The 27230-nt window shown below is 43.7% G+C and overlaps 1 protein-coding gene across 1 annotated transcript in view; it reads right to left on the bottom strand.

Annotated features, from left to right (window-relative positions):
* Positions 1–625: 625 nt before the first annotated feature.
* sipa1l1 (signal-induced proliferation-associated 1 like 1) overlaps positions 626–27230 on the bottom strand; it is a 117677-nt gene continuing 91072 nt past the window's right edge. Inside the window, exons 16-23 of the mRNA XM_088325724.1 lie at positions 23369–23817; positions 19617–19790; positions 17218–17386; positions 12767–12998; positions 10554–10724; positions 7746–7857; positions 7244–7322; positions 626–4133 (exon numbers count right to left, since the gene is read on the bottom strand). Of these exons, the coding sequence (XP_088181850.1) occupies positions 3990–4133; positions 7244–7322; positions 7746–7857; positions 10554–10724; positions 12767–12998; positions 17218–17386; positions 19617–19790; positions 23369–23817 (1530 nt within the window). The 3' untranslated portion in view covers positions 626–3989. The remainder of the gene's footprint in view (positions 4134–7243; positions 7323–7745; positions 7858–10553; positions 10725–12766; positions 12999–17217; positions 17387–19616; positions 19791–23368; positions 23818–27230) is intronic.

The raw sequence follows: 27230 nt of genomic DNA, 5'->3' as shown, positions 1-27230 counted from the left end.
TCTTTCCCGCTGACACTTAAGATCCTTGAGGCTCATTTGGACTGTCATTTTTGTCGTAAATAATGGCTCCAAAACAAGGTGCGAGCAGAGTTCTTTTGTAAAAATGTCACCAAATATTGCAACGAGGATACGGATTAGGGCCGCAACTAACGATTATTTTCATAATCGATGAATCGGTTGATTATTTTACGATTTTTTGATGAATCAGATTTCTTATAGACATTTTGTACCTCAACTTCATTCAAATATTAAAGGATAGAAAATATTTTACGAAACTGAATATTCTGTACACATTTCAAATAACTTGACAATAAATAAAAGTACATGCAAATGTATGCTATACACCTGCAAATATGTAAGATACACTTTTTCTACCACCGTGTCCAAATATCAGATTATATTTCGACAAAAGATAAAGAGTAATATATTTTATTTGATGCGTAGCAATTTTTTTTATCCATCAAAATATATCAAAAATGTAAACCCACTTTTCAAAATTTTGTCACCATCGTTTTTAAATTTTTGTTAAATATAATAAACATTCCCAATATGAAAATTATATATATATATATATATATATATATATATATATATATATATATTATGCTTAAGCATCTTCCCCTTGTGTAGTTTAACATGCCATTATAATTGTTTTTTTTTTTAGATAATTTATTGAATGTATTCATTTTTTATCACTTATTTCATATTCAGATTTTTTTTCTTCTACAGATCTTTCTGTCCCCTTGAAAATTGTCAACTTTGTTTCATGATGAAACAGTCAAACCCTACATAGTAAAGCGTTGATGGCAATTTTGTTTGTAATGATAAAGAATAAAGATAACCTTTGTTTTTTTTTTTTAAAAACGGCCTTGCGCCCTCTGCCAGACCAAAGTGGCACTACAACGGAATTGTGTGACCTCTTATTTGCATTGATTTAACATACTGAGTGTCTCATATATCACGTGATACAACAAATCAATGCTCTAACTGGTTGCCAACACTTTTAGTAATTGATTTTAATCAATGATTAGTTGTTGTAGCCCTAATATGGGTCCGCCACCCAATCAAATTGCTCTAGCTGCTTAGCTGGCATTTTGGGGTGTTTACAGTTTGTTCTGTGGCCTTTCATCATAAAAATATCTCAACAGTGAACATAGATTGTTTAATGAGCTTCCATATAAAGGATTCCTTAGGAAACGTACAGCCAAAATAGGGTCTGTGGGTGTAAAACCATGAGTGTAAACTAGGTTTCGGGAACCTTTTGCTCTTGGCCTGATATGGCTCTTTTTATGGGCACATCTGGTTCAGAGATAAAACTGTTGCACCTGCAAATCTTCTCTGTGTTGTTCCCATTTTGACGCGTGAGAAGCCTAAGCAACGCTGAGATTTCAAGCATTTTGTTGTAGTATATATGGCGCACAGTTTCAACTACAGTTTATTGTCAAAGTGTCACACCAACAGACCCAGTTTTGGGTGTATGTTGCAATGGAATTCTTTATATGGAAGCTAATTAAACAATGTATGTTCACTGTTGAGATATTTTATGATGAAAAGCCACAGAACAAACGATAAACACCTGAAAATGCCGGCCAAGCAGCTAGAGCAATTTGATCCGCTGAGCGGTAGGGCTGTGCGGAGATATGCACACATAGCGCACACCTTTCTCTCTCTCGCCTAGCACCGTCTGCGCAGAAGGTAAATACAATCGGTATCCTTCTCATTTGCAGTATTTTGTAACATTTGTACAAAAGAACTTTGCTTGCACCTTGTTTTAAAACCATAACTTGGGACAAAAATGACGGTTAAAATGAACCTCAGCAATCTTAAGGAACTGCGGGAGGGAAATAATTTGTAACTGGTATGTTTATTGATATGGGGCTCTGGAATGAATTTTTTTTTAAGGATTTGATCAACTTATTAAACGTCACACAGTGAAATAAAATGCTCTGAAGAATTAACTTTTGGCCGGAGAGCGTGTTTGGTGGTTTTGTGGATTTTGTCAATTTTTATCTTGAAAAAAAATGGTGTGGCTCTCTCTCTCTCAAAATAGAATAAAATAAAAAATATACACATATATTTTCGCTTTCATTGCTCTTTGAGTCAACAAGTTTTTGTGGTCTTAAATGTAGTTTAAACTTTGCTTCTTTATAGACTGAAAATTGGCTCATTGTGTTGCTTCGGCTTCGCATACATCAGTGCTTCTCAAATATTTTCTGTCACACCCCCCCTCAGAAGAAGAAATCCTCTAAGGCCACCCCCAAGATCAATCTTTTTTTAAAGAGATCACATTTTGGTGGTAGGGGCAAAACAGAGATTTGATGGTAACATGGCATCTCCGTTCAAGTTGACACGAAAGCATCTAATCCGCTTGGGTTGTAATGTCTCCAAATGACAGTCTAATTTATTTGACTTAATACTGTCAGCCGCCAACATAGTAAGCACACTTGTCTTTGCTCCCTTCTAGGTTGCAGTGAAGTGCTATGGGAGGAGACTTTTGTTAGTCTCTTAACCCTGTCTCTCTTCAATGATCCCACCATTGCTTTTAGTAAGGGGTCACTTAAGGGCCTGCTACAATTTGAGTCTACACTTCATTTTATATGCCAGGGGTGTCAAACTTGTTTTAACTCGGGGGCCACACGATAGAACAAACATTCTGTCGGGGGCCGGACTAGTAGATTAAAGAGAAAGAAAAAGAGATAAAGAAATAAGAGAAAGAGGGAAAGAAAAGGAGAGAGGGCGGGACAAAGAAAGAAAAAGAGAGAGAGGGAGAGAGCGTGTGAAACAAAAGATAAAAAGTCGTGAGATAGGGGGAAAAGAAAGGGAGAGGAAGAAAGAAATCCAAAGAGAAATAGAAAGACAGAAGGAGAGAAAAGAGAAAAGAAAGCACAAAGGGTTGAAGAGAGAAAGAGAAAAGAGAGAAAAGGAAAAAAGAAAGTTAGAGCAAAAGAGGTTAAAATACGCAGAGAGAGAAAGAGACAAAAAGCAACAAAGAGGAAAAGAGAGACACAGAGAGTGAGAGACAGAGTGGGAGAAAAGGGGTGGAAAAGAAAGAGAGAGAGAGAAATAAATAAATACAAGTACAGTGTCTTTGTTTGAGGCACCTGGCTTTGGCAACATCACGTTGACATATTTCAACCTGCAGCTTGTTTTTCTCTTGCGCTTCTCTGAGTGTTGTCTCGTGGTCCAAATTCAATCCCATAGCGGGCCTGATCTGGCCCCCGGGCCGCCTGTTTGACACCTGTGCTATATTCTTATACTCTGTGTAGGCTAAATTAAAAACAAAACATTCTGCCACTGAGAACGCCACTGCCCCCTAGTGTAACGGAGATGCAATTTCATTTTAAAAATAAAATGTTACCTGAAGTCAAACACACCTTCACCCGCCCCAGTATTTGAGAACCACCGGCATATACTCAAGTCGCAAAGTCCCAGAGAAGATTACTATGGATCTTGGAGGATCTCTGAGCCAGATACACTCATGAAAAGAGCCATATCCGGCCCGCAAGCCATACCTTACCCGACCCCTGATCCAGAGTCTTCTCAAGGTCCAATCCTGCTGAGAGAGCCCTCTCCAATCTCTGGTGTATTGCCTCTAAGACGCAATGCTCCCCAGGACCGGACGGAGTCTTGACGATATGGCGTGGCATGGCTGCCCATGGCTTTGAACACAATTCCGTTCTTCCTCATCAACTTTCAAGGGGAAATCACAATGACGTGAGAGACCACCAATAAATTACCGACAGTGCTGGGTCACTGTCTCGGATGGAAAAAGAGAAGAAGGGAAAAAAGATACAAATCCAGCCTCGTCTTCATTCTTCACAAACTCATCATCGGCCGGCCTGTGATGATTTCAAAATCCGGCCGTAGAAATAACACCAAAAAAAAGATTGTAAAGTCCACACCCACTGTTTGATTACAGCAGGTCAGGAAATGGCTTTTGTCCAACTGACTGGGAGAAGTAAGAGGCCTTCTAGCTTCCACCCAAACCGTCAGTTCATGTCGATGGTATTGAAAACCCACTCTGTGAACTTCTTGAGTTTGGCAGCAGAGGTCTGAGACTCTTCCTGAAGTCTCTGATTGTCTTCCCACAGCCGCTTGATTTGAGTCTGAAGACGCACCTTCTCTTCGTGCTCCTGCGATTTTTTTTTTAATTCGGGAGAAGAAAAAGAAAATGTGAGTCAACCTCTTTGGTGAAACCATCTGTTGATGCACCGTCAAACCTTTTGAGTCGTGGACCGCATTGGGTTAAGAAAGATTGGAACAAATGGTTGAGCTTGTAAATCGGGTTTGTTCTTTGGTTTTAATGTATAAAACAGTGTTTGATAAATACATGAGTCAATACTTTGCAGGTTTTGACTATGACAGGACTCTCTTGGAATGCAGATCGAACAAAAAACGAGTGATTTGTCATGATTACTGGCTACCTGTCACCGGTTGTCAGTCCGTCTGCGAACCTCAGCTCACGCTAGGCGAGCCTTTCTACCCTGACTCTCTCCTGTTCTGATTCCCGTCTGTTTTCCAGCTCCGACCCATTTTCTGAACTTGACTACAATTTTTGCTCCCCCGTCCTGGCCACAGATCTGTTTTTTCCCGCTCTCGACACTCCCTTCGCTCGCCACAAAAATACCACTTCCGCGTCCGAGCACCCTGCTCCCCGCGACCAGCGATCTACGGATCGTGTGTACCATTCTTTCCCTTCTTCCAAATAAAACTAAGAGAAACGCACGCAAGTGGGTCCTGTCTTCGTTCTGGTCCTGACACGATTACTGTATTGAGAAATGGTCCCTGAACTAATCCTGTAAGTATTGAGTAACCCCTGTGATGAAATCCGGTATAGGGAGGTCTGTGAAACTATGCTGCCTCTTACAGATGAATCCTGGTACTACCTATGAAATCTGTTCTGGGGGGGAAAACTTGCTAGTGCTTTGTTAAAATTGAAGGGCTATTGCCATTTTTTCTTCCTCGTGTTTGTTTTATATCCAAGCTGTGAGACGGGTAAACCGAGCGCTGGAGATAAGCAGTTCCATTGAAGTTTTTCTTATAAAATATGAACATGTGGTGTGTCTTGGGCCAGTACAGCCTCGCAGCGCCCATCCCTCTCCAGGCTGTTTTCTTTGGGTATGGGGGTTGCTCCCCTACATGAAAGAGGTAGTCCTGGTTTTCATGGTTCCCAGTAGTAGGAGTAACTTGTGACTCCGAGAGCCAAGAAGTCTGCAGGCTCGAGAGCGTTCTCCATCCGGGCCCCGGTGTTATGGAATGCCCTGCCTCCGGAGATAAGATCTGAAACCTCAATGGAAGTTTTTAAATCGAGGCTCAAGACACACTTCTATTCCAAAGCTTATGATTGATGCCCACCTCATATTCTGTATTGTCCTGTCTTTTTCCGACTGCCTGCCTGGTGGTGATACGAAGGAGAAGGACGATTTGGAGATGAGTCAGCGGACCAGTGTTTGACCTGAAGCATGTGAACGCCTGCATAGACCAGCTGGCAGAGATGGAAAACTGCGTCGTGGCCGTCATAGACTTTCTGGACTAGTTTACAGGCTGGGGGCGTCGTTGCTGTCCTGCATTTTCCGGACATTTTCAACATCTTACCTAGTGTTTACTATGCTTGTGTATAATAATGCTAATTGTGATTCACCCTGGTCATCCTAGAAGAGGGATTACCACTTGTGAGGTCCTTTCTCAAGGTTTCTCTTTTTCCTCATGCTGAGGTTTTGAGTTGTTCCTTGCCCGCATGTTGGTTTAAGATCAGGTAATTGTGTCATTGTAATTCTGTGCAGTCCTTTGAGACATTTTTGTGAATAAGGGCTATAAAAATAAATGTGACTTGACTTGACAGAAGAAGCCTCCTGATTTGACTCAGATACAGACAGCGGCGTGTGGCAATACTGATACTAGGTACAGGGTTAAATTTCAGAAGTCGATCCATCCATCCATCCATCGATTTTCTTCAGCTTATCAGTGGCTGGGTTTTAGAAGCAGCAGCCTCAGCAGGAAAGCCCAGACCTCCCTATCTACAGCCACTTCTGACGGGTTCCCAAGAAGTTCCCATGCCAGCCTAGAGACGTAATCTCTCCAGCTTGTCCTGGGTCAACCCCAGGGGCTCCTGCCATTGGGACATACCCGGAACACCACGGAAGGAGACATCCTTATCAAATGCCAGGGTCACCTCAACAGTCGCCTCTCAATGCGGAGGAGCAGCGGCTCTACACGAAGTCCTTCCTGGGTGACTGAACTTCTCACCTTATCTCTGAGGGAGAGCCCAGCCACCCTGCTGAGGATGCTCATTTCAGCCACTTGTATTTGTATCCAGGATCGTGTTCTTTCGGCCATGACCGACAGTTCCTGACCATAGGTGAGGGTAGGAACGTAGATCGACCAGTAAATCGAGAGCTTTGCCTTTCGGCTCAGCTGCCTCTTCACCACGACGGACCGGTACAGGGTCCGAATGACGGCAGACGCTGCACCGATCTGTCTGTCCATCCGTGGTTTCATACAACCTTTACTTGTGAGTAAGACCCCGATATACTTGAAATCCTCCACTTGGGGCAAAATCTCAGCATGCCACCCTTTTACCATGGTCTTGGATTTGAGGGTGCTGATCATTGATCCTTGTTGCTTCACACTCGGCTGCGAATCGCTCCAGTGAGAGCTGAAGATCACGGCTTGAGGAAGCCAACAGCAACACATCGTCTGCAAAAGCAGGGACGCAATGCTGAGGAGGTAGAGCGCTCGTCCTGGGATCAAGAGATCGCAGTTCGAATCCCGGCTCCTCCGTGTTACATGTCGAAGTGTCCTTGGGTAAGACACTGAACCCCTAATGCCCCCAATAAGCAGGTTAGCGCCTTACATAGCTGCACGGCCGCTATTGGGAAATGTGAAGCACACCGTAAAGCGCTTTGGGAAGTCTTGACTTGAAAAGCGCTATATAAATGCAGTTCATTTCCTTTCATTTCATTCCCCACCAAGGCTGCGCAGTCAAAAAGCCTGACAACTACTTTTATACTAAGAGAGCAAGCCTAAACAAAAACAAAAACAAAACCTAATGTAGAGAAGTAATGGAAAATCCCACTGGCCCTTTATTAAACTGGTCCTAGCAAGTAGTGTTAACACATCTAAAACAATTTAAAAAATAAAATAAATATATAAATCGAGAAGTAAAATGATTACCAGTGACACATTTTAATATTCAAAATATACATGGTTTGCTGTTACTACCAGTCAGGTTTTTATTGCCTACCTTTTTCAGGTCTTCCTGAAGCATTTTGACCATGGCCTCCAACTTGGTCACCTTTCTCTCCAGTCCTATGTGGCCTTCACTGTGTACATGAAAAAAAATCCTTTATTAAAGATGTGGTGCGTAGTTTGAAGAGTGTTTACACAAGATTTTCTCTATTAAGGATGTGTTAAAAATGCCCAGCTGAGTTCGAAGAGCCCTTATGCTTAATTTTCCATTGCGTCTATCTGCTTTTATCTTACTTCCATCAGGCCTGTTTGGGGCGGAACAAACCCCCCCAAAATTGAAAAAAGAAGAGTTTATTCAAACGTGTCTAAGAATTGAACACAAAACTTTGTACTCTGCTGCCATCTCCTGGCTTAAAGTCACGATTGCAAGCCTATGGTTTCAAATGACGCTCGGCACCTTTAAGGAATTCCATTTTTTCATAGTTTTTTTTATCTATGTAAGGATTACTGATCGCCAATCACGCTTTAAACTTAGAGCCTTTGAGCTCCTGTATTACCTCGATGTGGGCCGGGACATGGGAGCAGGTTGCAGTTCTATGTGGCTCTGCTGAGGACTGGAGGCGCCGCTACTTCTGTGGTTTGAATCCCCGAACAAGTAACTTCTCTGGACTGCAAAGAAACAAACCATGCCCATGGAACAAGTTTGTCAATCAAGTACAGTGGAACCTCGGTTTTCGAACGCCTCTCAGTTCGAACAAATCGGAGTCCGACCAAAAATTTCGAGAAATTCTTGCTTCGCTGTTCGGTCAAAAAAATCGGAGTTCGAACGCCGGTAATGCGTGAGTGTGTACGCTAGGGTGCGATGCTGAGCGGCGTACGGGTGTTTTAGCTCCTTATTATGCCTACGAAGAAGGTCAGTGCAAGCAGCAAAGTTGCTACAGGTGAAAAAAGAAAAGTAGCGCGTACAACTATTGTATTTAAAAAATAAATAATAGCAAAATATGAACGAGGTGTGCGAGTATCTGATCTTGCTAGGGATTACCCCACTGTCCACCTGCGCTTTCTGCTGACCACCACAAAGGTAAGAAATCCTATTCATAATTATTTTCTTTATCCTTTTTTTTTATTTTTACACGTTCATGTTAGCGTAATCTTTCGTACGGAAGATTACGATAACGCGAACGTACGATTAGCCTGGGTTAGCTTTATGTTAACGTTGAACATTCAAGGTAAACATTCAGGGTGTTGGAACGGATTAAAACGATTTACATTATTTTTAATGGGAAAAATGATTTCGGTGATCGAACAAATCGGTTTTCGAACAGGGTTCTGGAACGGATAATGGTCGAGAACCGAGGTTCAACTGTACAGAATTACACATTTTTCCCGACCCGAAAGCACTCCTAAAAACCCCCAATTTTTCCAGGACTTCGTAACTGTGCCATATGACCAACCGGGTGCACCCTTATGTACCGAAGGATTAAGAGATTAGAAATGAATATATCAACGTATTGTGCACTGTATTCTGAGCAGGCAGCACACAGTAAATGCTATCGAGAACGGCAGGTTGTATATGTGTGTGTTTTAGATGGGGGTGACTGTCAGTGTGCGCGACTGTGATAGGCTGGTTTTTGCTGTCAGTCAAACGGCAGGGCTGGGGAACATGTCAATGTGTCCACTGAAGGATCTCATCTCATCTCATTAGTTGCACAGCTTATCCTCAGTAGGGTCACGGGGGTGCTGGAGCCCATCCCAGCAATCATCGGGCAGTGGGCAGGGGACACCCTCAACTGGCACACAGGGACAGACAACTCGCTCGCTCATTCACACCTAGGGACAATTTGGACCGGCCAATCCACCTGAAATGCATGTCTTTGTTATCCTTGTTTGCAGTATTTTGTGACATTTTTACAAAATAACTTTGTTTGCACCTTGTTTTGAAACCATTATCTAGGACAAAAATGAGCCTCAACACGCTTAAGTAACTGTGGGAGGGAAATACATTTTAAGTAGAGTATTTACAATGTTTTGGGACACAGGCTTTGGCATGATTATTATTTTATAGATTTGATCCAATCATCTAACGTCACACTGTAAAATAAAATGCGCTGAAAAACTGTTTGGAGTGCGGGCTTTGTTGTATTTTGTGTTATAATATATAGTGTTTCTCTCTCTCTCAAAAAATGAAATAAATATATTTTGTTTTTTGGGTCAAAAAGGTTCCTGACCAATGATCTAGAGCAGGGATGTCAAACTCATTTTAACTCGAGGGCCAGACGATAGAACAAACATTCTCTCGGGGGCTGGACTAGTAGATTAGAGAGAAAGAAAAAGAGAGAGAAAGAAATAAGAGAAAGAGAGGGAGGGACAAAGAAAAAGAGAGAGGGAGAGGGGGAAAAGAGAGAGTGAGGATGTAAGAAACAAAAGAGATAAAAATAAATAATGAGAGGGGGGAAAGAAAGAGAGGGGGGAAGAAAGCCAAAGAAAAATAGAAAGAGAGAAAGAGAGGAGACAAAATAGAAAGAGAGGAGAGAAAGAGGGGAGAAAAAGAGAAGGGAAAAACAAGAGAGAGAGAAGGAGAGAAAAGGAAAAAAAGGAAGAGAGAGCATAATAAGGTAAAAAGACACAGAGAGAGAAAGAGACAGAGAAACAAAAAAAGAGAAAGAGACAGAGGGTGAAAGAGAGAGAAATAGAGAGTGAGAGAAAAGAGGAGCGAGAGAGAGAGAGAGAAATACAAGTACAGCGTTTATGAGAGGCACCTGGCTTTGGCAACATCACGTAGACATATTTCAACTTGCAGCTCATTTTTCTCTTGCGCTTCCCTCAGCGTTGCCTCGCGGGTCGGATAGAATCACTGTTTGACACCCGTGAGAGCACAGGTGTCAAACAGGCGGCCCGCGGGCCAGATCAAGCCCGCCAAGGGAATGAATGTCTTTCTCTCTCTCTGTCTCTTTCACTCTCTGTGTCTGTCTTTTTCTCTTCCTTTGTTGCTCTTTGTCTCTTTCTCTCTCCGTGTCTTTTAACCTCTTTTGCTTTAACTTTCTTTTTTCCTTTTCTCTCTTTTCTATTTCTCTCTTCAACCCTTTGTGCTTTCTTTTCTTTTTTCTCTCCTTCTGTCTTTCTGTTTCTCTTTGGATTTCTTTCTTCCTCTACTTTCTTTTCCCCCTCTCCTTCGACTTTTTATCTTTTGTTTCACACGCTCTCTCTCTCTTTCTTTCTTTGTCCTGCCCTCTCTCCTTTCTTTTATTTCTTTATCTCTTTATCTTTCTTTTTAATCTACTAGTCCGGCCCCCGACAGAATGTCTGTTCTCTCGTGTGGCTCCCCGAGTTAAAATGACTTTTCAGATAACACCTAAACAATTTACCGTAGTGCGTGTTTCTTTCACTGTCAAAGGTGTTGGCCACGTCAACCAAGTGTGTCCAGTCCAGTGGACTGTCCCTGCCAGAAGTTGGGAGGGGCATCAGCTCCTGAGGCAGAGGACCCCGATGACGCTCCACCAAGTCCACCAATGACGTGTCGGATGCCGAGAGGTCACCTGTGAGTAGAAAAGCCTTTACAAAATGGTGTCCAACCAAAAAAAACCAAAAAAAACTCAGTAACACTGTGTAATAACACTAGGGGTGGGCGGATGGATCCAAATAGAGATATTAGAATACAATAGAATAGAATAGAATATACCTTTATTGTCATTGTTACAAAATGGGTTGAACATATTGTGACAACGAAATTGGACGTGGCACTCCAGTCTCCCGTTTAACAGTGAAGATAAAAGAAAACAAAGAAGATAAAGGTTATAATCTTGTCACGAAACGGACCGGGAAGCAGGAAGTCGGAACTCATTTGCGTAGACGATCTTTCACTTGAATTAGGAAAGAAAAGTTGTCCAACACACAAACGGACCAAAAACAAAACGAAACAGGTTCAAAGGCAATCAAAATTACAAACTAGGCATTACTCAGATCAAACAGGCATGAACAGGGTTTCAACGAGGGTTAAACAATGATATAGCAGCGGGCAGTTCCAAAAGGAGCGCTTAAGTACTCCAAGAGCAATCAGTCCAATGAGTCTCAGCCGGTGTCAAGGGGCGGGGCCAGCTGGGCGCCATGACAACCGTGCAGGACATGACAGAACCCCCCCCTTCAAAGGGCAGCTCCCGAGGTCCCAAAAGGAAACAAATACCTCGCCCCCCAGAATGGGTCGGCGCTCCCGATGAGGGCAACCCCACTCCCTCTTCCGAAAATGCAGCAACGGGGAGAGGCAGGGGCGGAAGGCGGACGAATCTGAGCGGTGAGCTGACGAGTCGGACTGGCGATCAGCGGAGTCGGACTGGCGGTCAGCGGAGTCGGACTGGCGGTCAGCGGTGTCGGACTGGCAAACGGCGGTGTCGGACTGGTGATCGGCGGTGTCGGACTGGCGATCGGCGGAGTCGGACTGGCGATCGACGGAGTCGGACTGGCGATCGGCGAAGTCGGACAGGCAAGCAGGGGAGTCGGACTGGCAAGCAGGGGAGTCGGACAGGCAAGCAGGGGAGTCAGACAGGCAAGCAAGGGAGTCAGACAGACAAGCAAGGGAGTCAGACAGACAAGCAGGGGGGTCAGACAGGCAAGCAGGGGAGTCCGACAGGCAAGCAGGGGAGTCAGACAGGCAAGCAAGGGAGTCAGACAGACAAGCAAGGGAGTCAGACAGACAAGCAGGGGGGTCAGACAGACAAGCAGGGGAGTCAGACAGGCAAGCAAGGGAGTCAGACAGACATGCAAGGGAGTCAGACAGACAAGCAAGGGAGTCAGACAGACAAGCAAGGGAGTCAGACAGACAAGCAGGGGGGTCAGACAGGCAAGCAGGGGAGTCAGACAGGCAAGCAGGGGAGTCAGACCGACAGGTAATGGAAGGTCGGCCGACAGGCGCGGCGTTGAGGCCGACAGGAACCACGGACAGCTCGGCGCCAAATCCTCCCGGGAACCCCATTCGAGGCACAGCAATGGCCACGACGGGCGGGGCCGTTGTTCGAGTGGGAAGGGAAGGTGACGTCGCGGCCAGAGAAGGAGCCGCGGAAGGCGGGGCCGTTGCCAATAGGAGCTCAATCAGCAGACGCGACAGGGACTCAGTCCGCTGAGCTAATTGCTCCATCTGGCGTTGCATGCGTTGAGCTTGCTCGGCCTGCAACAGAGGTTTAGCGTTCAAGTCCAGCGATTGCAGCCTCCCTGTGTGGAGTTTTGCATGTTCTTCCCGTGCCTGCGTGGGTATCCTCCGGGCACTCTGGTTTCCTCCCACATTCCCACATTGGCCGATCTAAATCTTCCCTAGGGGTGAATGAGCAAGTGAATTGTCTGTCTCAGTGTGACCTGGTTGGCAACCAGTTCAGGGTGTCCCCTGCCCATTGCCCGAGGATAGCTGGGATGGGCTCCAGCACCCCCGCGACCCTACTGAGGATAAGCGGTGGAGATAATGGATAATGGATTTTTAAGGATTTCCAGCACTTGTACCAACCCTGCAAATTGAATTATATTCTAATCTGTTTAATCAAGTGCCCAAAATTTGACAAAGAGTACGAAATGACAAACTTTTTGTTGCAGTTACCGTGGAGTTTGACCCCCAGCTTGTAGGAAGGCCGGCGAAGCGGTACACCGCGGGTGACGGGCGAGCGGGGCAGAGTAGAGCAGCTGAAAAGGACGTCGGCACCGAGGGTCGCTTCCATCACCGAGTCGGTCAAAGAGGGCAGGCGCTGACCACGGTAGATGCTCTCGTCGGAAAGGGTCCGGTGGAGCGAACGGCGGCTCGGGGGCTGGCTAAGCGGTGATTTCTGTGCCTGCTGCGGAACCAAAAATAGAAAGACGCGTGGGAGGGAAACAAAGTAGCAAGAAATGTTAGCTTCACGGTAACCCGAGTTTCTGCACATACAGTACTGTTCAAAAGTTTGGGGTCAAACGAGTTGTCCAGTGTATGAGTTCTTTCGCCAATGTTAGCTAGTCTCGGATATGGCTTTGCCACTGTGCCTTGAAGGCATCTCGAAGTCGCCTGTCGTGATTGCTAACTCGAGTCACCTGGAGCAATCACGTGGACGCCCACTGATTGGCTAATTTTCCCTTCTTAAGCACGCTACGCCCAGACCTCTTCGTCTGAGGATTACGTTTGTACTCTGAGTGACTCTCCTGATTACCTGTTCCGTCTTGACCTATGTTTACTTGTTTCTGCCTGCCTCCGATCCGACCTGCTTCCGTCCCACGCTACGATCTTCTCTCCAGCCCCGGTAAACTTGACCTGCTAGAACTCCGCACTCTGATCGGCTACGTGTTCCGAAACTTCCTTCCCGGCTCAGCTGCTGACGTCCGACAGCCCTCACGTCTCCCGCTAGCCCTGTACGCTTCCCTAAATAAAGAACACTGTTGATGTTGACACCGGTGTTTTGCGGGTACTATTAAACCAAACAGCTAGTTTTGGACCTGTAAGTCGTCTTTTCCTCCAATTAGAGACTCATTTGTACATTTCCTCTTGATTTATTGTGCAGAGGGCCTTCGACTTATCTTCCTACTCTGTGTGTACTGTTCTGTAAAGGGAGTAGTACCCACCAATGTTGGCGATCTTCAGTTTCTAGGCAATTTCTCCATGTTGCTGGGATGGGGGTGGCTAGTCGTCCCCATGGCGAGCCCTAGGGTTGGTACTCTGGCAGGTACTGCTGCCGGGGTGGGATTTGCATCCCGGGAGTTGGTTGGGTAGGAGGATGGGAGGGCATGCAGACCTGTCAATGCCTGCATCGACCAGCCGGCAGAGATGGGAAGCTGCGTCGTTACTGTTATGGACTTTTTGGACTATTTTACAGGCTTGAGGAGTTGTTGCTGTCATGCACTTTCTGGACACATTTCAACATATTACCTATTGTTTTATTTTATGGATGCTCACTATGTTTTGTGTACTGTTACCCATTGCTAAATCTATTGCACTCTGGTCTTCCTGGAAGGGGGATTACCACTTGTGAGGCCCCTTCTCAAGGTTTCTTATTTTCCTTGTGCTGAGGTTTTGAGTTTTTCCTTGCCTGGATGTTGGTTTAAGATCAGGGGATGGTGTCATTGTAATACTATGCAGTCTTTTGATACATCTTGTTATTAATGTCAGGACGAGAATGGAAACAGGACCCACTTGCGTGACGTTTACCACAGGTTTTATTGAAAGAGAGAGGAAGGGCTGCACCCACGATCCGGTGTTCGCTGGGCGTGGGAAGCAAGTCGCTCTCATACTCGGATTGTGATCCGAACACAGAAGTGGATCTTCCTTAGCGAGCGATGGCAGTGTCAGGGGCAGAAAACTGGTCGGTAGCCAGGACTGGGAGAGCAAGACGTGATCGGGGTCGGAAACGCGTCGTAAGCCAGAACGGGAGAGTAGACATAGTCGGGAACAAAAAGGGGTCGTAAGCCGGGACGGGAGATAAGATGTGGTCGGGATCAAATACGGGACAGGCGAGAGTCAGGGTCAAAAAAGGCTAGCCTAGTATACACGGAGATTCGCAGACGGACTGACAACAGGGGATTGACAGGACAGGGTTCAAATAGTGACAGGGAGCCAATCAGAACCCGCGGCAGTTGGCGCCAAATGAGCGGGCACAGCTGAGTCACATCAGTAATCATGACAATTAAGGGCTATAAAAAAGAAATGTGACTTGACTTGACTGCTGGGGCAAACACTCTTTTCAATTATCATGTGTGTTTTTTGCATGTCCAGCTCTACAACCACACCAGCACCTACCATGATTCGAGAGAATAATCCGCTTTAAGAGTATTCAGATTATAAATACTGGGGTTTATGGCTAAAAATCTGGCAATGTTAACTTCATTCTCATTCTTCTTTTGGTTTTCGTCAAAAGATAGGCACTGACCTCGGTGAAACTACATCTGGTGAAGGAAAATGAGCAATTCAAGGGAAGACCACATGCTTGTCAGACCCACCAATTTAGCCCCCGCCCCTCCCCAAATCTTTTGAGTATTAATTCTAGAGGCAGCATGGCGGCGCAGTGGTTAGCGCGTGTGCGGCACAGTTCTGAGGTCATGAGATCGAACCTCCTGTGTGGAGTTTGCATGTTCTCCACGTGCTTGTGTGGGTTTCCTCCGGGCACTCTGGTTTTCCTCCCACATTCCAAAAACATGTTAGGTTAATTGGCCGGTCCAAATTGTCCCTAGGTGTGACTGAGCGAGGTGTCTGTCCCTGTGTGCCCTGCGACTGGCTGGCAACCAGTTCAGGGTGTCCCCTGCCCACTGCCCATAGATAGCTGGGATGGGCTCCAGCACCCACCTACCCTACTGAGGATAAGCGGTGCAGATAATGGATGGATGGATGGATGGATGGATTAATTCTAGAATTCTGAGTTTAGGAGGATGAAGTCAGGTATCACACTGCTACATCTACTATTCACATCCGTGGGTTTCCTATCTACCGTAAATTCCGGACTATAGAGCGCACCTGATTATAAGCCACACCCACCACATTTTAAGAGGTAAACCGATTTTGTACATACACAAGCCGCACCTGGGCAGCACGGCAGCGCAGTGGTTAGCGCTTGTGCGGCACAGTTCATGTCATGGGAACCTGTCGTGGGTTCAAATCCAGCTCCAGACTTCCTGTGCGGAGTTTGTATGTTCTCCCCGTGCTTGCGTGGGTTTCCTCCGGGCACTCCGGTTTCCTCCCACGTACCAAAAACATGCATTTCAGGTGAATTGGCCGGTCCAAATTGTCCCTAGGTTTGAATGAGCGAATGAGTTGTCTGTCCCTGTGTGCCCTGCGATTGGCTGGCAACCAGTTCAGGGTGTCCCCTGCCCACTGCCCGGAGATGGCTGGGATGGGCTCCAGCCCCCCCGCGACCCTAATGAGGAAAAGCGGTACGGCTGATGAGATGAGATGAGACAAGCCGCACCTGTATATAAGCCGCATGCGCCCACATTTAAACATATAACACAAACACAAAATGAACCCAAACCCGACTTCAAGTCCCGCGATTGAAACTAAACGTCCTTCATTAAAGTCCACAGTTCCAAAAATCACAGCCGGCAAAATGAACGGAAAATGATACCGGTACTTAAGGTTTGATGCAGACCTGCAGAGTCCGGGTCCCGTTGAAAGTAATCCAAGGAAAAAAGTGGATATTTCCAAAGGTAAGGGTGGGAAAAATATATCAGATGAACACATTTACTCACGCAACTCCTTTTTCTTTAACCGACTTTTTACCCCCTCTTCTTTCCTTGTCTGTCCCTCACCTTTAGCGGTCCCCACTTAAACTCGGCACCCCGCGTTTGTTCCGCCCCTCATTTTTCGTTCATCCGTGCAAAACATATCAGAATAAGTGTCTAAAATAAATACAAATAAATACATTACAAAAATATACAGTTGCAAATACATATTATACATGGTTACACATATTTGCAAAGAAAGACGGTACACCGAGAGAGTTTTCAAAGCTTTAATCATAATAATATAACTTTCATCCCAAACCGTGCCTGTGAAGGGCAGCAAAACGGTACTAGTAACACGCTCGCAAAACAGTTAAAAAAACATACCGTGCTTGACAGGGTAGTTAATAGTAGCAACACTCGAGCGCCGCTAGCGGCCGTTAGAAAATTGGCATAAATTGGCCGCATCACTGAATAAGCCGCAGGGTTGAAAGTTAGGGAAAAAAGTAGCAGCTTATAGTCCGGAATTTACGTTAATTGAATTACTTTGGAGTCGAGGCTACGCGGGAACAGCCAGAGTATTATGAAGAGATACACTGGAGAGCACAAATAAACACATTAGAAAATAAATCAATCAAATACATTAAAAAAGGAGCAATGGTGTATGATCTCAGATCAGATTCACTGAATTAAACAAAATGAAAAAAAACTAGACGTTTGCAGCTAAAATAGTCATTAATCACAGAAATAATGTGTGGGGGTATTCATTATTGGTTTAATGTCATCGTCAGTGAAAAAAACAGTGTTTTTCCTTAAAATAAAGTAAATTTCTAGTCAACCCCAAACTTTTAAACAATAGAGCCGTTATAGCACTACCTTTTCTTTATGTCTCCGTGGTGGCAGAGGGCTGTCCTTAGCAGGGTGCCTCTTCAGGTCTTCTTCGATAGTGGACTTAGCATGAGGCTGTGGGGAATGCATGTCCCTTAAAGACGGCCTGGCTGCAGGAGTCGGGATGCCCTCGATCCCACTGTCCCCGGGAGATTTCCTGAATTTGGGAGAATCGAGAAATAATAATAATACCAAGAGTTGGATCATTTAAAATGATTGACTATGTAAAAATGCTGTTATTCAGGGTTAGACCGATTGGACTATATGATATGTAGACCGGTGGAATATATGCGCCGAGGAAGACTGCAACTTCTTAGCTTGTGCACAATTTAAATTAGCGTAGACATATCCTCTCCATTGCAATAAGAAAGGCACATACCAGCTCAGTAGCCTAGATGGTAGTGTGCCCGCTTTGAGACTGGGAGGTCGCTGGTTCGCGCCTCGACCGAGACATACCTAATTGGTATAATGGCGGCGCCCTCTGGCTGCGGCTGCATCGACTCGCTACAACGGGTCAGATGTATCGACATTTCGTTCTGTGTACATTGTTACAAAGAATGACAATACAAAGGAAGTTATTATTATTATTAGTTACATGACGCAGCTTTCAAGCTATAAGCAATCGAGCAGTCCAATAAAGAAGGAAACAGAGCTACTGCACGTATAACTTACTTTGCGAGGGTGTTGTTCGCGTGATTTCGAATAAGGGTGCGTGGGACGACGTCTATATGACAAAGTCTCTTTCCTATACTAGGGAAGACGACTTTGATGACGTCAGTCATAAGGAGGAAGATGAGGACGGTTTACTGTGATTTTTACAAGTACCGTATATTTTTTTTAACAGACCCATTTACTATGTTGCGAGCGTGTTCCTAGTAGCGTTTTGCTACCCTTCACAGGCACGGTTTGGGATGAGAGTTATAATATTATTATTAAAGCTTTGAAAACTCTCTCAGTGTACCGTCTTTCTTTGTAAATATGTGTAACCGTGTATAATATCTATTTGCAACTGTATATTTTTGTAATGTATTTATTTTAGAGACTTATTCTGATATGTTTTCCACGAGCGAATCAAAAAGAAGGGGCGAAAACAACGGGGGCTGACGGGAAGTGGAGTAAAGGTGAGACGTGTTTGTGGACGCAGCGAACAATAGTGGATATATATTTTTCCCACCCGTACCTTTGGAAATATACATTTTTTCCACTTAGATTATTTTCAACGGGACCCGGACTCTGCAGGTCTGCATCAAACCTTAAGTAACCGTATCATTTTCCATTCATTTTGCCGGCTGTGGTTTTTTGGACTGTGTACTTTATATTCAGTTACAATCGCGGGACTCAAAGACGGGTTCGGGTTGATTTTGTGATTGTGTTACATGTTTTAATGTGGGCACATGCGGCTTATGTACTGGTGCGGCTTGTGTAAGTGCAAAAGCGGTTATCCTCTTAAAATGTGGTGGGTGCGGCTTATAATCAGGTGCGCTCTATAGTCCGGAATTTACGGTAATAATATTTTTAACGCAAAAAAATATTTGATTAACGTGCCAGAAGGGCAAACGCAGGCATGGGGAGAACATGCAAACTCCACATGGGGAGGCTGCGGTAGCTGGACTTGAAGGCCAATAGGAATCAGTTATGGCCTTCAGGGATGTGTCGTTGGAAGTAAACAACAGGAACAAATACGTGTCTGTACAATGTCACCAATCACTGATATACGTCATGCCACATATCATTAGGAAGCTTCATCTCTTGGGAATCAAGATATACTCATCACAATTACAGAGGTGGGTAGTAATGAAGTACATTTACTTGAGTAAGTTTTGGGAAGTTTTGTATTTCTAGGAGTATTTTCAAGTGCCTATACTTTTACTTTGACTTGAGTACATTTGTGGGAAAAAGAACAGTACTTTTACTCCGCATCATTAGGCACACTTGAACCTACACCCACAACCAGGGTTGGGTAGGATTACTTTAACTGGATTACTTTCAATTCCTTTTGGATTACTCCAATACCAAATATGCTAATAAAAGACAAAAGAAACTAAATATGAATAAAATGACTACATTTTGTGCAGGCTTGGGGAGTAACGGAACACATGGAAGGGCAAAAATGATGTTTGGATTTTTGTTTTTTTGTTTCTGTGGCATTTGATGTTAGTTTTGCCGGAGATCAAAGAGATCAAAGCCAGGAGAGAAAGCTTACCACGTGTTGTGAGTCATCATTTGATTCATATTTAGTTTCTTTTGTCTTTTATCAGCATATTTGGTATTGGAGTCATCCAAAAGTCATTGAAAGTAATCCAGTTAAAGTAACCCTACCCAACCCTGAAAATAAGTGTGGATTAATTGGAAAGATTATAAAATGGTAATGATATCATGTTCCTTACTTGCGCGTGTCTCCAAAGTCCACTGAATTAATAGTGGAGCCAGGTTTCCTCCAGCCAATCAGGTACTTGGACTGCGCTCCCTGGCGAGGATAAAAGCTCTTTGGTCCAGGACACACTGAAGACTGCGAAGATGGGGAGGTGGTCAAGGGGGACTCTTCTCTGGGGGAACTGTGCCTGAAAGGTCAACACTGCAGTGAATACTCCTTTGGCAAAAATTGCCCATGGTAAAGGTATTCCCATTAAACATGCAAAATGTGAGGAAATAGTACATGATTTCTTTGGATAAAATATATATATGTATTGGTATATTCCAATTATTTTGCGAGATAATGCATCCTGAGCTGTGATGTCATCACAGGAACACCAGCACCAATGTTCCCTGTAATTTTCCCCGGGTATGAGCGTTCACACAAAGTCGGTGAGCAACGCTTGAAACTACAGTGAGCAACCATAATTCCCAAGTGTGGCAAGATAATTCATTATCAAACATGTCCAAAACCTGACATCAAGTTACATTTTGCTGCAATTCCGGCAATGCAAAATCATTTTTCTCTTTTGAATGAATTGACTCACGTACGATTGCAAAGGTTGTACGGCCTACAAACGTCGTTTGTTCTTACAATTCTTTCACAAGATATCCATTTCTTTTTTTTTCCTGATATATTTTGTCGCATAATATTAACATTTTTGGGGGCTTATTGAGTCGGTTGTAAGATACAGAACTGTAATCACATTTTTAGTGGAAGTACAATGTTGGCAACAAGATTCACTTGATATAATTGGAAATTATTTGAATGCAACACAAACTTTTCCTTCTTTTTTCCGTGTTTTTTTTCTACTTTTTTTTTTAAATTCCTTTAAAAAAAATCTCATTGTGTTTATTTTTTTCCGAGCTGTTATTTTTTCTTTTTGTTCTCTATTTACTTTTTTCCGTCATTTTTTTTCTTTTCTTTTTTTCTGGCTTTTTTCTAAATTTTTCCTTCTTTTTTCTCTTCCTTTTGTTTCTTTTTTTCTCAGCTTTTCACTACTTTTTCATTTTGGTATTTTTTTCTTTTTTGGTCTATTACCCCATTCCTTTAGGTCATTTTGTGCATAATTTTACATAATATTTGGTCATGTTGGGATGAAAGAAGCAAAAACAACCTGAAGAGCCGTTTAGGACCCGAAAGAGCCGGTTCCTTTTAGTGAGCCGAGCCGAAGAAGCCGGTTCTCGACAAACTCTACTGACTTTACTCAACTTCGTTCTCCTTCGACTCGACTTCAAAATACAGCATTTAGGACACAACGTCAGGGGAACCCGTGTATTTTTACCTTCATGCACTGTAACTTTGACTTAAGTCGCTTCTTGATTAGTAATTTTGAGCCCTCATTTTTGTGCGCTGGCTAGATTTTCTTGTGCGCAGAGAATGTGCGAGCAGTGCGCAATTGCGCATGCGCGCAGCTTAGAGGGAACACGGACCAGCACCCTTGAAAACTAGTCGCCATATTGTTTTATGTATTAATTAGTGTAAGAGGTTACAAGTGTTTAGCGAAGTTCTGGTACTAGGCGGGTGTTGCAAGTGGATGAAGCAATGGTGCAACAAAGGGCGAGCAGCCGAAAAGGGGCTAACTGGCAAATAAATACACACAGAGCTGCTAACCGTGGGGGCTAACGGGGACTGATCAAAAAAAGATGGCAGCAGCCTCGGCAGAGTGAGCATCCAGGCTTACCAGAAACCAACAATGGAAAGCGGCAACGACTACGGAGATAAACGCAAAGCCGGCCGTGTATAAACCAAAGGAAACGGCAGAACCGGCGCTAACGCCAGGCTGGATGATTAAAAGACACGCGGTAAGCAGCTAGGCTAACCGGGAACCAACAAAGAAAAGCCACAATAGCCACGGAGATAAATGTGACGCCGGCCTGGAATAAATCAAGGAACCCGGCAAAACCGCCTGGGAGTAGACAAAACAGGAACGCACTCAACAGCCCCAACGCTAATAGGGAGCTAACTAGACAAAATTATACCAACCGTGACACACGCGGCAAAAAACACAAACGAAAAGCCACAATTTCCTACCTCCAAGGAGAAATGAGTAATATGCAATCGCTGTTCACTACAATCTCTTTCTGTTTCAGAGGTAGCCTCACATGATGTGTTAATGGGATTCGTCATTTTGAAAGTGTTGCGTTCCTTTAATGACATCACAGCTCTACAGGAAACAAGCCAGATGTGTCAACTTTGAGACTAAAAGTCCCAAGTCCCCTGGCATGTGGAATCTTTTGTAACATTCTTGTAAAGTTGGCCGTTTTGGATATGTCCATTTCTCAGAATTCAATGCAATGAAAATAACCTGTTTTTATATTCCTCAATATAAAAACAATCTTTCTCACACACAAACACATAAAGTCACGTTTCAAACATCAGTCTAATGACATCTTTATACATTTATCAATCTTATATTCTTTTATTGTGAAGTCGCGCTCATGTGTGTTCCTTTTCCTGTTTGTGTCAATAAAACCACACCTCACCGGAAGTCCCCGGTTCTGTCGGAGACACGTTTTTGACAACATGCCATCCCGACAGGGCTGGCTCATCCTCGAGGGAGATTTTAAAACTTACCGTATTTTCCGCACTATAAGGCGCACCTAAAAGCCTTTATTTTTTTCAAAAGCTGACCATGCGCCTTATAATACAGTGCGCCTTATATATGGATCAATATTAAGTCGCAAAGTCTTGCAACTAATGCAGCAGCCGCCGACTAGATTTCCCCCCGAACGCCAAGTAGTCCGCGGTGCGGTGTATGCTGGGATTTATTTACCGGTGTTTCATTGGCTAACCAATGTGTCAATCATCAGTTGAATCGATCACTATTGGCTAAAGTTATTCGGAGGTCAAGAGGCGGATCCTTTTTATCATTTACATGCTGGCATTGGCTTGAACGGCAAAACAAAGCCTGCAATTGGCCGAAAAAGATGAATGTGTATAGCACATTGTTGACGGCATACAGAAAGCATTTTTTTACTATACTGTATTTGTAAATATTTTATTCTCCTGGATTTACTACCCTCACGGATATAAGAGGACATTGGCTGCACATTATTATGAACACAACGACTTCGGTGAGCTACTCCGGCTATATACTATCCCTGTATCTTGTTTTAGACTGAACTCGATGTTTCTGTGATAAGCGGTGCAGATAATGGATGGAATGGAGTGTCTATTTTTAAATTAAACTCAATTCCAAGTGTTTATTGTCATATGCACAGTAAAGTTGCGAGCGAAAAAGAAAATAGAAACTAAGGAATGGTTGGCATTTCTTGAATCCCAAGACTTTAACCTTCCGAATGATATTTGGAACGATGCATTTGAGTGACATCGTACGGACACCGCATCCGCACGTGTCCACGACACGTATTTGCGTCTTTGCAAGCTTTGGGAATGTTAAGGGGGTAATAAGTTGGACTGAACTATCTGTTTTGTCGACGTTCCTATTGTAGCGCCTTATAATCCGGTGCGCCTTATGTATGTGAAAAATAGGACCAAAAACTATTTTTTCGGGGTGCGCCCTATAACCCGGTGCGCCTTATAGTGCGGAAAATACGGTAATATCTGTTTTTACTTGAATAATGCTGTCACCAAAGAGTTTATATAATATTTAACATAAACAATACTGTAGTTGCATAATTGTTGGGAAGAACACTACACTTTCTGTGCCAAAGTGTAATAGAAAATCTGTTTTGGAACACCTTTAAGACCCGCCCGACCAACCTTGAGTGAGATCCGCCGTCGCTCAGACTGAAGGTGCTGCTGTCTCGAACGAGGAGATGAGTGGGAGGAGTTCGACCGGCACTGTCGCTGCCCCGATCCGCCGGAGGCACCGGGGACTCCGCAGCAGTTGTCGACCTCTCCAACATCCGACGGCCGCCCTCGGTGGGGTTGTGCCATGGCGAGCGCTCCCTGCTTTCACGACCGCCGCCAGGGGCCAGCAGGGAGCCAGTGCTGCTGTGATGGGACCGCGGTTGAGAGGAGGCCCCGCTGTCGATACCGGGGTCGGCCGAGGAACCCTGCAGGTAGCCTCCGCCTCCCAGGCCGTTGGGCTCTGGCTCGCCTTGGTCCCCACCAGGGCATCCCCATTTATCGCTGTCGCTGTGGCCTCCGCTGGAGGCTGTACTGGAGAGTGTGTTACAGCTGGAGTGACCGGAGTAGGCCGTGTCCGACTGGCGAAAAGAAGAAAAAGGACACCGCACCTTTAAGGATTGGATGCCAGCCACAAATCTTTTGCACACCTTAAACCAGAAACATTGATTGTGCACAGAATTTTTCACATCTTTACACAAATGCCCATAAGATTGAGGTATGGACTTCAGCTGGGCTTTTCGAACGCATATTACCGTAAATTCCGGACTATAAGCCGCCACTTTTTTCCCTAACTTTCAACCCTGCGGCTTATTCAGTGATGCGGCCAATTTATGTAAATTTTCTAACGGCCGCCAGCGGCGCTCGAGTGTTGCTACCATTAACTGCGAGGAAGGAGGAAGATGAGGACGGTTTATCGTGGTTTCTACAAGCACGGTATGTTTTTTTTAACAGACCCGCTTACTGTGTCGTGAGCGTGTTGCTAGTAGCGTTTTGCTACCCTTCACAGGCACGGTTTGGGATGAAAGTTATATTATTATTATTAAAGCTTTGAAAACTCTCGGTGTACCGTCTTTCTTTGTAAATATGTGTAACCTATGTATAATATGTATTTGCAACCGTATATTTTTGTAATGTATTTATTTGTATTTATTTTAGACACTTATTCTGATATGTTTTGCACGAGTGAATAAAAAAGGAGGGGCGGAACAAACGCGGGGTGCCGAGTTTAAGTGGGGACAGACAAGGAAAGAAGAGGGGGTAAAAGGTTGGTTGAAGAAAAAGGAGTTGCGTGAGTAAATGTGTTCATCTGATATATTTTTCCTACCCTTACATTTGGAAATACACACTTATTTCCCTGGATTACTTTCAACGGGACCCGGACTCTGCAGGTCTGCATCAAACCTTACGTACCGGTATCATTTTCCGTTCATTTTGCCGGCTGTGATTTTTGGACTGTGGACTTTAATGAAGGACATTTAGTTTCAATCGCGGGACTTGAAGTCGGGTTTGGGTTCATTTTGTGTTTGTGTTACATTTTTAAATGTGGGCGCATGCGGCTTATATACAGGTGCGGCTTGTGTATGTACAAAATCGGTTTTCCCCTTAAAATGTGGTGGGTGCGGCTTATAATCAGGTGCGCTCTATAGTCCGGAATTTACGGTAGTTTGAAACAATTCCATTGTAGATTTTGGATATTTTTAGGGTTATTGTCCTGTTGAAAGGTGAACCTGTGCCACAGTTTCTGGTCTCATGCAGACCTAACAGTTTTTTTCTGGCAAAATCACCCTAGATTTGGCTCCATCTATCTTCCCATCAACACTAATTATTCCCAGTCCCTGTTGATAAAAAGCAACCCTAGAGCGCGATGCTGCCATCACCATGTTTGACAGTGGGGATGGTGTTTTCGGGGTGATGTGCAGTTTCTTATCCCAAACGTAACGCTTTGCATTCAGCCAAAAAAGTTCAATTTTGTTACTTGTGTCTCCTATGTGGCTTCTTGTACCCAGGAAAGGGAAAAAAAAACAGTGAGAAATAAATGGCCTTTGTCATGTCGTTTCACATCGCATATTTTATTTTTGAGAAAAAATGTAAATTGAAAAAAAAACACACACAAAAAGACTTAAGAATGGGCCTTTATACAGCGGGGGGTCTCCAACGTGGTGCCCCCTAAGGACAGTTGAGGCGCCCTACGGGCCTGTTCTGAAGATAGCTCACTAGTTCTGGATCATTGTGATTTTTTAGTAAAATGTTTTGTTTTTTTATTTGTTGACTGAGTCTATTTTACACTGATTCCCTTAATTGACCTGCTAAAAACATATTAACAACATGAGTTTTTATTTTAGAACTTAAAATAAATAAATCCCAGTTCATGGGCTTCACAGACAAAGAAAATCTATTCAAGTATTGATAATTGTTTTTAAGCAATTACCTAAGATGCGATTTTCTTTTCTTATTTATTGGTTTATTTTACAGGAAATACAACAAACTAAATTCCAATGTATGGGTTTTATAATGTGAAGGTCCAAAAACATAAGCAGTTTTTTTAGCTAGCTATCCGGGTAACATTTAGCTTAATAGCTAGCTATCTTCTTACCGTATTATCTCTCCAGCTAGCCTTTTACATTTATTTGCATGCTATTTAGCTATCATTTCAACTTTTTTTGCCAGTTAGCAAAACAACTATTGGCCATCTTTCAAGCTAGCTATCTTGCTTTTCTTTTTCTTAGCTTTCTATCCAGCTGTTTAGTTAGCCCTTCACTCTTTTAGCTAGCTATCTAGCTCCCTTTGAAGTTTTTTTTCCCGGTTTACTTTTCTAGGTAATGAAGACAAAGGACATTCTGATGTCTCGCTGCATGCTCTTTTCCTTTTACGAGTATTTGGATTTTGAAAAAAATAGAGCTGGAGAGAAACAGTCGACGACATTTATTACAAAGTTTCAAAATAAAGGTAAAATCAAAGTGTACTCCGGACCATGTTGCGACAATGTTTCGTCAACTCTCTTATAGTAAAAAGGGTGTACATGCAGCATTACAACACTCGGAATTCAGACCTCACATTACAAATCCAAAAAACAGGAACTTCCTGTACAAGATATGTACTGCACATTGCTGAGTCTTCAAGGTAATGTGATAAGGCCATTGCTTGAAAGTGAACTGATCAGCAAGTAAATACTATAGTCAAATATGTGGATAAATATGTTGTGTATTTTACAACAACTAAAATGTATAATGTGATTATCAAAGTACCGTATTTTCCGCACTATAAGGCGCAACTAAAAGCCTTGATTTTTTTCAAAAGCTGACCCTGCGCCTTATAATACAGTGCGCCTTATATATGGATCAATATTAAGTCGCAAAGTCTTGCAACTAAGGCAAGCAGCCGCCGACTCGATTTTCCCCCGAAGGTAAAGTCGTTCGCGGTGTATGCTGGGATTTATATACCGGGGTTTCATTGGCTAACCAATGTATCAATCATCATTTGAATCAGTCACTATTGGCTATAAGTTATTCGGAGGTAGAGGGGGCGGATCCTTTTTATCATTGACAGGCTCGCATAGGATAAAGGGGCGAAACAAAGCCTGCAATTGGCCGAAAAAGATGAATGTGAATCACACGTTGGGTTGCACTACGGCATAGAGAAAACATTTTTTACTATTCTGTACTTGTAAATATTAGACTCTCCTTGATTTACTACACTCACGGTTGTAAGAAGACCATGGTTACGTGAAGGCTGCAAGAGAACTTAGGTGAGCTATGCGGATTTACATTTTCCCGGTATCTTGTTTTAGAACGATCTTGATGTTTGAGTCTATTTTGAAACTCAATTCAATTCAAAGTGTTTATTGTCATATGCACAGTAAAGAACCCCGTTTCCCTGCACGATAAAATTCTTACTTTGCTGTCCGCACACTTGCCAGCAAAAAATAAAATGGAAACTAAGAAATGTTTGGCATTTCTTGAATCCCAAGACTTTAACCTTCCGAATGATATTT

Source organism: Urocampus carinirostris, chromosome 20 (assembly GCF_059441175.1).
Source record: "Urocampus carinirostris isolate Australia breed hairy pipefish chromosome 20, RoL_Ucar_1.0, whole genome shotgun sequence".
In the NCBI taxonomy this organism is placed as follows: Eukaryota; Metazoa; Chordata; class Actinopteri; order Syngnathiformes; family Syngnathidae; genus Urocampus; species Urocampus carinirostris.
Note: the sequence above shows the minus strand (reverse complement) of the source record. Positions and strands in the feature narration are given on the sequence as shown.